General features: G+C 38.1%; 1 protein-coding gene across 1 annotated transcript in view; it reads left to right on the forward strand.

The window, feature by feature from the left end:
* Window positions 1-10752, forward strand: part of LOC121482459 (ubiquitin-conjugating enzyme E2 variant 2-like) — a 41138-nt gene extending 30386 nt beyond the window's left edge. The window contains 2 exon segments of the mRNA XM_041740377.1: window positions 10465-10649; window positions 10652-10752. Of these exon segments, the coding sequence (XP_041596311.1) occupies window positions 10465-10649; window positions 10652-10752 (286 nt within the window).
* The last annotated feature ends 1257 nt before the right edge of the window (window positions 10753-12009 follow it).

The raw sequence follows: 12009 nt of genomic DNA on the forward strand, positions 1-12009 counted from the left end.
AAGAGAGGACAAAAGGACCAGTCAGAAAAGAGCTCATCTGAGGCAGGAGAAAGAACACATGGAGACAATGTATTTGTCACATAGCATGGAGGACATCCTGATAGACCATTGCAGACAAATGGACAGCAAGACGGAGATCTACCTGGTTTTCTCCATTTGAGCCCCAGGAAACCAAAAATTCCAAAGAAATAGAAAATATAGAGTGGTTAAACCCAGTTCTTTGTGTTCTTGAAAGGATGAGTCTATAAGTGGGCAGATGGAGAGTCTCTTCACTCTTGGATGGTTTCTGATCACGAATCTTACAATACAACTTGAGAGCTGCTTCTTGTCCAATTATTTCTGATCTGATCCACAAGGAGATGAAAGATGATAAACAGAGCACAATGAACACGGAAAAGAACTAGGTGAGGAGTGAGGCTGCTGGGAATTTCATGGCCTACGTCATCTTCCCACGCCTCACTAGTCTGCAGAAATGTGGTTGCCTTGACAATAATAATGGATTTTCTAGCCCTGACCCACTTTTCCAGGACATTTAGGAAAACCCAAGAGAGTAATGTACTCAAGAGCAAGTTCATTCCCAGGTTATCACAAAGCTTTGCCAGGAACATGATATTCTGGGTGGAAAAGAGCATGGGGCTCCTTCCCCTCTGTTGAATTGGGTTCTGCAGCAGGGTTATTCCCGGTCCATATGTTTTGAGTTTAATGAAATAGCTTTCTCAGCTTTTACTTAGAGCGTTCTTTCACTTCAGCATTTACCTAAGTGTCCAAGTGACTGGAGAAATGGATTCAAGCAAAAGGCGGAATGTTTCTCTTCCCTCAGAGGACATAAGATGAGAATAAGCTTGTAACAGATACTGTCAGTGCCCTCTTAGTGTCCCTGGAACTTTCTGTAGGTTGCTGTAGATGTCCAGCTACCCAAATCCATATCCCTGTGCCTAAGGATGTGCCCAGTGCTAAGGAATGCACACCTCCTGGGAGCAGCCCTCAGCCCTTGATTCTCAAGATAGGTGTGTAAACTTCTCAGCTCTCATACTTCATGTGTTGTGTACTATTTTCCAGAGGAATTCTGCTCCAGAATTCCCCTGGGGCAGTTGGCTTCATGTATTGGTTACCTCCCCTGCCCTGTCTCATGACCCCATTCTTCTACCAACGTTATCTGTACCTCCCAATTAAGCTCCTTGAATTTGGATCCTTCCCTCAGGTCCTGAATCTGGAAAAATACCGAGACAAGAATCTTCAAATAAATTCTCTCCCAAGAAGTTTCTAGCAACTCCTACAAATAAATGACTCTTTGGTCATCCCAACTCATTAGAAGCATTCAGATATGTCTGTGCCACAACAGTAGGCACACACTGAGATCCTTCCCAGGACACTTCCATGGCAGGATGACCCCACCAGTTCACCAGTCATGATTGAATTCTTCCTCAACTCAAGCCGTAACTCATCCTCCTTTACCTATACTGCAGCCCAAATTGCTTTTTATTAAATTTTGGCTTTATTGAAATATAACTGACAAAATTGGAAGGTATTTAAAGTGCACGTCGTGGTGATTTTGATATATGTAACTATTGTGAAAGGATCTCCCCCCCATCTCATTAAGTAGCTCATCCATTGCCTCATAGATTGATCTATTTTCATTTTGAAGAAAATATTTAAGTTCTACTCTCTTAGCAAATTTTATTTACACAATGGTGTTATCAATCAAATTGCTTTAAGCAAGAAGTAACAAAAGGATTTTTAGTTTGCAATGACAATTCAGTTATTAGGATCTTCTATAGTTGTTCAAAGCCCCAGAGCATTGAGAAGTGAAAATAACGTACTATGGAAGGCAGCAACGATAGAAATAGTCATTATCCAAAATTATGATTTCCACAAATATTTTTCTCTTGACTATTTATTCTGATCCCACGTAAGTAAACTTTGTTCCTTGCTTGCTTACTGGGCATGAGATAGGGGTCTTAGGAATGAGAGAGGTTTGATTTTCAAATAAATATTTGAAAAATGAGAAGTATTTTACCTTAAAAATGGACTTTTGTGGGGGATCCCTGGGTGGCTCAGCAGTTTTAGCGCCTACCTTCAGCTCAGGGTGTGATCCTGGAGTCCCGGGATCCAGTCCCACATCGGGCTCTCTGTGTGGAGCCTGCTTCTCCTCCCTCTGCCTGTGTCTCTGCCTCTCTCTCTCTCTCTCTCTGTCCGTCTCTGTCTCTCATGAATAAATAAAATCTTTTAAAAAATGGACTTTCAAATAAAGACATTTCAGGAGAACACTATTCTTTCAATACCCATAGCCTTGGTAGTTTTTATATGTGTTTTTTCATATGTGTTTTCATATGTGTAATTTCATATAGTGTAATTATTTGAAACATGGTCGATTTGAAAGCCTCTCATTTACTTGTTCACTCTTAACCTTTCCTCAAAAATGAAAAATCAGGCAAATATAATTTAGGTACAAAAACTCCATGTTATTTTTTAACTTCTAAATAGAAGGGAAAATCACAAATTAAATTACTAAAATGCTCCCTACATAAATCTCTCCATGTAGAAATAGAGTAGAAAAGTTACCTTTTCAAGATGTGGTAAGCAGAACCTGAAAATGGCTTCCAAGAGTCCCACCTGTTGGTGTATACATCTTTATAATCCTTGAGTGTGCGTGGAATCTGTGAACATAATGGGATGTGACTCCCCTAGTTAGGAGACTGAACCCCCATGATTCAGTTGACTTTGAATTAATCAAAAGGGAAATTATCTCTGGTGGGCCTGACATAATCAGGCGAGTCTTTACAGGAAAGATCTGGCCCTTCCTGAAGTCCTAGAGATTTAAAGTGTGAGAAAGATTGTTCTTCTGCCCTCAAAGAAGCTACGAGTCCTGTTGTGAAGTGGCCTGTGGAGGAGGTGACGTGATAAGAACCTGAGTGGTCTGTAGGACCTGAGAACCATCCCTGGCTGACAGAAAGCAAGAAAACAGAGATCTCAGTAAGGAAATGAATTTTTCCAACAACTTGGCAAAGATTCAAAGAGAAACCTTCCCCCATCAAGCTTCCACATGGGGATATAGCTCGCCAACGTCCTGGTTTCAGCCTTTGAAGACCCTGAGCAGAGGACCCCAGCTAAAATGTACCCGATTCCTGACCTGTGGAAACTAGGAGGTAATAAATGTGTGCTACTTTAAGCTGCCAAGTTTGAGGTCATTTGTTAAGTAGCAATATATAACCAATGCACAAAATTTCCTTTGAAATTGATTTCCAGGGTCAGTCTATTATATTAAAGGCCTGTAATCCCCTGCATAAATTTTTTGCACCTCAAAAGGCACCATCAAGAGAATGAAAAGACAACCTACAAACTGAGGGGGAAATATCTGCAAATCATATGACTCAAGGAGACTTGTACCCAGAAGATTTAAAGAACTCTAGAACACTTCAATAATAAAAAGCCCAGTAACCCAATGAAAAATGTGCAGAGTCTGAAGAGAGATTATTCCAAAGAAGATAGACGGAAGGCCAGTAAGTAAACGAAATGCTGCATAACATTATTAATCATCAGGAAGATGCAAATCAAAAACACAATGAGACTTCACTCTCTATCTGCTGGGAGAGCTCTAATAAAAAGAGGACAGAAGACATTTGAACCCTCCTACACTGCTGGTGAATGTGTAAAATGGTGCAGCCGTTTTGGCAAACAGTCTGGTAGGCCCTCAGCAATCCCACTCCAAGGAATCTACACAAGACAGATGAAAACCTGTCCACACAAAAACTAGTATATGCATGTTCATAGCAGCATTATTCATAATAACAAAAAATGGAAACAGTCCAAATATCCATCAGCTGATGAGTAAATTGGGGTCTATCCATACAATGAACTAGTATTTAGCAATAAAAAGGAATAAAGTACTGAAGCCTGCTACAACATGCTAAGTGAAAGAAGCCTATCATAAAAGGCCACATAGGGACACCTGGGTGGCTCAGCAGTTGAGTGTCTGCCTTCGGTTCAGGGCGTGATCCTGGAGTTCCAGGATCGAGTCCCCCATCGGGCTCCCTGCATGGAGCCTGCTTCTCCCTCTGCCTATGTCTCTGCCTCTCTCTCTGTGTGTCTCTCATGAATAAATAAATAACATCTTAAAAAAAAGAAAAGGCCATATATTGGGGCACCCAGTCTCAGTCAGCTAAGCATCTGACTCTTGGTTTCATCTCAGGTCATGATCTCAAGGTCATGGGATCAAGCCCTGAGTGGGGCTCTGTGCTGGGTGTGGAGCCTGCTTAAGTTTCCCTCTCTCTGTCTCTGCCCCTCCCCCACCCTACCCACTGACTCCCACTCCCGCTCTAAAAATAAATAAATAAATATCACATATTGGGGCACCTGGGTGACTCAGGCAGTTAAGCATCCGACTCTTGATCCCAGCTCAGGTTTTGATCTCAGGGTCATGTGTTTGAGCCCTATGTTGGGCTCCACTCTGGGCCTGGAGCCCACTTAAAAAAATAGAAAATAAAAAAGACCACATATTGTATGATTCTATTTATATGAAAAGTCCAGAAGAGGCAAATCTATATAAATAGAAAATACATCATTGTTTAGTTGGGGTGAGGGATGGGAAAGGGGCATGGCTATTAAAAGTATAGAGATTCTTTTGAGAAAAATGGAAATATTCTAAAATTAGATTGTCATGATGATTGATTATCTCTGTAAATATAGTAAAAATTGTTGAGCTGTACACTTAAATGAATGTTATGGCATGTACATTATATTTCACTAAGCTGTTTTTATTGAGGCTAGTTTCTTCTTTGTTTTGCTGGGGTCATGCTAGGAGAGCAAGAGTTCTATAATAATGAAACCAAAAAAAAAGGAAAAAAAAGCCAGTCCCGTGATAGGCATAAGTCAGTGACCAGATTTTATATGCTTTCTGATGGTATTGGAAAGGCAGCACGGCAGAGGGAGAAGCCACACTCATGAAACAGTGAGTTTGCTTATCTTTGCCCATTTTCTCACTAGCTTGGGAACCTCTCTGACTTGGACTGGATAAATTCCCAGTCACTCACAATTCTAAATGTTCTGTTCAGCCTAATGATTTATACAAAGATAATCACTAAAATGACATTTGAAGTATCCAAGTATGCCAAGATATCACTGAAAAATGTTCTTATCTTCTTTAAATGAAAGAATTCATTTAATCCAAAAGTGTGACCGAGAATGACCTCAAACATTTCACAGTACCTTTTCTGTGTTACTTGTCTTAAGTTTAATGCTAATGTGAGATCAGGATTTCATGCAAACTACCACTTAGATCGGAAGCCCAATTATTTGCCTTAGTTTTCCTAATCCCAATTTTGTTCTTATTCTCTAACTAAATTATTTTCAGGCTGTTTTTCATTTACCTGTTCTGAAAGCTCAGAAATGAGGAAAAGAAAGAACACAAACCAGTTTAATGCAATGAAAAAAAATTTCGGGTGCACTTAGAACATCTAAATGGCTTTCCACTTTCCTTGGTCACTAAATACTCGCAAGGTCTTAGTCTATTAGTTACTAAGGTAACTCAAAGCTGGCAATATGTTGACATACCTTTCAAGGCCAACAGATTTTTCAGTATTTCACAGATAATGTCACATTAACCTCAAACTTGGCCTTTTCCCAAAAGAAAAATGGTTGTTTGAATGAATCTGTTACAATTTTATTTTTTGTTTTTTTTTTTTTAAAGGAGCTTTTTGCTCACTTCCCTTCAGCTCAGGTATCATTGATCCTGTTTTTAGAATAACATAATAGTACAAGTCAGATATCTTTATTGATGCCTGCAGTAAACCACTCATTTGCCCCTTTTGCCAGATACTCACAGCCTGAGTCAGAATCTGTGTAGTCATCCAAATGGTGCTCAAAAGAGAGGACATCCTTTCATTTACCCAGACAGCCCCACAAAGATATTCCTGGTGTAGGGACGCCTGGGTGGCTCAGTGGTTGAGTATCTGCCTTTGGCTCAGGGCGTGATCCTGGAGGCCCGGGATGGAGTCCCACATTGGGCTCTCTGCATGGAGCCTGCTTCTCTTCCCTCTTCCCATGTCTCTGTCTCTCATGAATAAATAAATAAAATCTTTTAAAAAAAGAATATTCTGGGTATAAATCAAGGCAAAGAGGATGTCTTTAGGATAGAAATGGACAGTCTTCTTGCCTTTTTTGCCATTAATCATGGTGTATAAATTCACATGTGCAAAGTAGGATTTTCTGTCCTCATGTTGAGAATGAGAAGTTGTAGCCAGGAATCTAGTGTATTCCTCTCATAGCCCATCATTACAGTGGGAAGGCAGATGTGCTACCTGGTGTGTCTAAGAATCAGCTGCTAGTCAAATTTACTCACGGCACTCACTGAAAGGAAAAAAATATGGTGAAGAGAGTTAGTCTTTTCCAAAGAACCCAAATTAATAGTAAGACAAATGTAAATTTGAGCAGATAAATTAAATATTAACAAAATCTAATATACTGACAGCAGATGATCTCTCTGTTTAACAATGTATATACTTAAGAAACATTTGAGATAATGTACATATAATAAATCTGATCCAAGAAAATGCCAGTATCTAAAATCATGGTAGTGTTCAACCATTTGCAAACCCCCGCCTCTGCCACCCGCCGCCCAAACACATAAATCTTGATATTTGTGGTGGTGAATTCCTTCTTCTTCTAAAGTTCTTCTTGTTCTTGGAGATTAAGTAGTTCTTGGGAGCTCTGAAATGTATTTACTTTCAGGGGCATCTGGCTGGCTCAGTCAGCAGAGCATGTGAGTTTTGACCTTGAGTTTGTGAGTTCAAGCCCCATTGGGTTAGAGATGACTTAAAAAAATTGTTTTTAATTTATTTACTTTCAGTTTAGTGAACTTCAGGTATCCTTAAACTTGACCTTATTTACTTAGATTCTATTTTTAAAATATTTCTGAATCTTGCCAGTTATATCAAGTTCATATTGAATTCATCAAAGGGGTTAATAAAATGAATCTGAATAAAATATTTTCTCTAAAGCGATAGTGTGCTTTCCAGTTTAGCCCTGTAATAGTTAAAATGCTAAACTAGCACTATAGTCAATTCAGTGATTTATTTACTTATGTAACTTCTCACTTAAAGTTTGCTTTATTAAAACTAATTTTTATTATTTCCCTGTGGCAATCTAAACTTTGAAGAGTGGGGAAATTATCCACCCTATGCATATTTTGTACTAGATTATTAACATCCAGTTATGTTGTAGTTGATTTAAAAGTGTTGAAAAACAAATGAATGTTTTGCTTACTGCAGAAAAGCTTGTCATTGAAAATTCAATGTTAGTGAATACCCCATTTCTGTATTCATGATTATAAGAATACCAATTTGCATGGCACTTTAGGATAACTAATGAACAGTGTAAGATTAGAAGTTGGAGGTTACTTTAAGTCATAATACTTTTCAAGAAACATTTTGTAGCTAATAATCCTGTATTATGTACTTGAAAGTTGCTAAGAGAATAACTCTTAAATGTTCTTACCACAAAAAAAGAATTAGTAATTGTGTGACACATGGAGGTGTTAGCTAATGCCATGGCAATAATCATTTTGCAATATGTAAGTGTATCAAATCAACACATTGTCTACCTTAAGCTTACACAATGCTATATGTCAGTTGTATCTCAGTAATAAAGCCAGCAAAAAGAAATATTTTGTTTGTTGAAGTCCACTGTGAACAATGTAAAGTTTGAAAACAGAATCAACAGAATAAAAAGCTGTAAGACAAAGAATTGAGTGCATTTTTTCATAGTTGCATATTCAGGTTTGTCTAGGTAAAAATAACTTCTTTGGTGTTTCCCCATTTTAGCTGGGGTTTTTTTCTGCTTATTTGTAGTTTGTTTTGTCTCACTTATGTTAATGAAATTCTAAAAGGGCAGCCAAATGTCACGAAGCTTTATTTTATCACCTAACTCTTCGGTTTTTTAAAACTAGGTTCAAAATTCAATTATGATCACATAGATTGTTGTCAAATAAGCTGCCTTAAATAGAATCAAATATTAACTGTAACATAGGAAAATGTAAAAACATTTGGAAAGGAGCAATGCTTGGAAAAGTTCTAAAATGTAAGAAATAATCTGATAATATAATTGAAATTGTGTTTTCACATACTGAAAAGATAATAAATAGCCTTTGCCTTGTCAGGTTTTATTGAAGAGGTGATACACTGAGAGTTTGTTTTCTCTGTTTTTGAGCTGTATATAACTTTTGATTCTTTATATTTTCACTGAATATATTTAACATGTAACACTAAATTTAAGGTATATGTTACTTTCATACATTTATAGATTGTAATATGATTGCTATTGTAGTGACATTTATCACATTATATAATAACAGTAAAATATTGTTTATATTCATGATACTGTGCATTAGATCTCTGTAGCTTATTTACTATTCATTCCATGTTTGTACCCTTAAATAGTATCAGTCATATCCCCCACCCCTCTCCTTATGGTAACTATTATTCTACTCTGTTTTTACAAGTTTGAGTTTTTTAGATTCCACGTATAAGTGATATCATACAGTATTTGTTTTTCTCTGTCTGACTTACCTCATTTAGCATAATGAGCTCTCTGTCCATCCATGTTGTCACAAATGGCAGGGTATCCTCCTTTCTCGTGCTGAATAATATTCCATTGTGTATAGATACCACATTTTTTTTTTATCCATTTATCCATTGGTAGGCATTTAGTTGTTTCCATATCTTGGCCTGATTCTTTTCAAATTAAGAAACTTTCCCTTAAATATTTCACTACCGTTGCTTTACTCAAGAAGAACAAACACTGTAATATATTAGAAGGAATGGGATAAACCCTTAAAGTCAATTCATCCAGTCTGAGAAAACCTAGTCGTATATGGCCAGTTATACTATCAGAGAAGCAGATAATAACTGAATCACAAATACTTTATCATTTACTCAAAGCCTAGCACTGTGGCAGGAGTTGATGAGTACAAGGCAATTATTAGACATTTAAAGGAAATGTAACCTTATTTTGTAAGTAGGCTAGTCAAGCAGGATATATTGATGACATAATCATGCTTAATCTTTCCTTCTAAACCATAAACTACTTAGGATCTGGGATTGGTTCTTATTCAACTCCTTATTCTTCATAACTGGTATCACTGAATCCTGGATTCAGAATGTGAACAGATGAAGGAACAAAAACCAGACTTTTTCTTCTTGACAATTTAGTGTAAATCCTGGTAAGAAAGACTCCCATGGAATGTGAACTGGTGCAGCCACTCTGGAAAACTGTGTGGAGGTTCCTCAAAGAGTTAAAAATAGACCTGCCCTACGACCCAGCAATTGCACTGTTGGGGATTTACCCCAAAGATTCAGATGCAATGAAACGTCGGGACACCTGCACCCCGATGTTTCTATCAGCAATGGCCACAATAGCCAAACTGTGGAAGGAGCCTCGGTGTCCATCGAAAGATGAATGGATAAAGAAGATGTGGTTTATGTATACAATGGAATATTACTCAGCAATTAGAAACGACAAATACCCACCATTTGCTTCAACGTGGATGGAACTGGAGGGTATTATGCTGAGTGAAATAAGTCAATCGGACAAGGACAAGCAGTGTATGTTCTCATTCATTTGGGGAATATAAATAATAGTGAAAGGGAATATAAAGGAAGGGAGAAGAAATGTTGGGAAATATCAGGAAGGGAGACAGAACATAAAGACTCCTAACTCGGGGAAACGAACTAGGGGTGGTGGAAGGGGGGAGGAGGGCGGGTGTTGGAGGGGAATGGGTGACGGGCACTGAGGTGGACACTTGACGGGATGAGCACTGGGTGTTTTTCTGTATGTTGGTAAATTGAACACCAATAAAAATTAATTTAAAAAATCTTAAAAAAAAAAGAAAGACTCCCATGATTATGATTTCTCTAAACTGCCCTGCTTGTCCCTACTATCCCTCATAATCAGCTAAATTTCTCTACATAAAACAGAAGAGACTGACTCTCAGCTGTTTTCTGTTAAAAAAAAAAAAAGTTATCTTACTCATGTGGTGACCTCTCATGATTTTCTAGCCTTTTGTGGCTTTTGTGTGCTTTAATGAAGACCCATACATATGCATTGTTTCCTTCAAAACCATTGTTATGAAAATATTCTGAATCTATAAAAGCACTTTCTAGTTCCTTTCCATCCTTGGAAGCCAGCCACTTTTTTAAAAAGATTTTATTTATTTATTCATGAGACACACACACAGAGAGAGAGAGAGAGAGAGAGAGAGAGAGGCAGAGAGAGAAGCAGGCTCCTTGCAGGGAGCCCAGTGTGAGACTTGATCCCGGGACCCCAGGATCACATGCTTGGCTGAAGGCAGGCGCTCAACCACTGAGCCACCCAGGCATCCCGGAAGCCAGCCACTTTTAACGTTAGTTACAGTAATCAAGATTCTTGGTTCAAATTATTTTTTGAAAATTGTACTCTTGGTGTTGGGGGTAGGAGAAGATGGCAATCTCCACGGACAAATTATGAAAACAGAATACATAGCCTGAAAGTAGAATATGGACCTAAATATCCAGGAGCCCCTCTATCAGTTAGATTTGTAACCAAAATTAATATGAATGGAATTAATAATTCCAGTAGAATGGTGGATGCACAGAGCATACCAGTGTTGGCAAAATAGCAAAATATAACATTAAAGTTGTACTTCAGGAGCTAAGATGTCTAGTGATGTCCAAATATAGGAAGTTTCCACAGCCACCAGAAGGACAAACACAGAACAACTAATTTTAGTGGATCTCAAACTTGTCTTAAACCAACAATCTTCTACTCGTGTTAATGTCTTGATTAAATATCACAGTGCAGGGCAGCCTGGGTGGCTCAGCGGTTTAGCACCACCTTTGGCCCAGGGCGTGATCCTGGAGACCCGGGATTGAGTCTCACATCAGGCTCCCTGCATGGAGCCTGCTTCTCTCTCTGCCTGTGTCTCTGCCTCTGTGTGTGTGTGTGTGTGTGTGTGTGTGTGTGTGTGTCTCATGAATAAATAAATAAAATATTTAAATATATATATATATATTTCACAGTGCAGAGTACCCACACATTAAGTAAAAGAATTCCAGCTGGTAAACATGACCTGGACATTGGTAAGAATATATTTAAAATATATACACCATTGTGTTTTCAGTTTACAGGAGGAAAAATGAAGCACAATTTTCCTTCCTCTTGTTGAGACACCGTCACTTAAGCATAAACTCGGAGTACTCAAAATAGAATTCAGGTTTACAAAATGAAAGCCTGGGAGAAGAGTCAGATTACTATAGAAAAGTAAAAAAAAAAATCTCAAGAAGGGAAAATAGGCATGCTTTATCCATCTTGCTTCATGAAAGAGCTTCAGTTGAGATTGTCTAAAGTAGCAGGTACAATGAATATTGCCACAAATTGTGAATGTTTGAAGCGGTATGAGAGCTGACTACTCGTAGTATCATAAATATGTTCAGAATTGTTTTGATGCCTGTATTTTATAAGAAAAAATGTTGTGGAGGAGGTCGATGAATTTCTGTTAAAAGCCATTCCTTTGTGTTACATGTAATAGCGTAAATATTGGTTTACAGTCTTCATTTGACAAACCATGCATTTAAGTGAAATCAGCACAAAGGAAATAGGTGTACAGATATGTGATTTGGAGATTAAAGTGAGTCTTAAAATGTGGACAAAATGTGGAATGTGTCCTCAGGGGAGGAAATTGCACTCTTTAGTTGGCCAGTTGCACAATAAAGTTCATCATGTCAGTTTTGACTGCTTATTTGGGACAATATATCCTTTTACTCATAAAGCATTTAAAAATTTTGAGAAAGATAAGCACAGGAGGGAGGGGAAAATGTTAGTTGTCTAGTTCTGATCAGTTGAAATGGTAATAGGAAAAAAAGGCAACTGTGATTACTTAAGATTCTGGGGGGAAACAAAACTGCTTAACCAACATGTTCAACTCAAGAGCTCCAGAGGAAAAAGAACCCTTGTCTTTGACAAGGGTGCTCCCAGGTCCAT

Source organism: Vulpes lagopus, chromosome X (assembly GCF_018345385.1).
Source record: "Vulpes lagopus strain Blue_001 chromosome X, ASM1834538v1, whole genome shotgun sequence".
Classification (NCBI taxonomy): Eukaryota; Metazoa; Chordata; class Mammalia; order Carnivora; family Canidae; genus Vulpes; species Vulpes lagopus.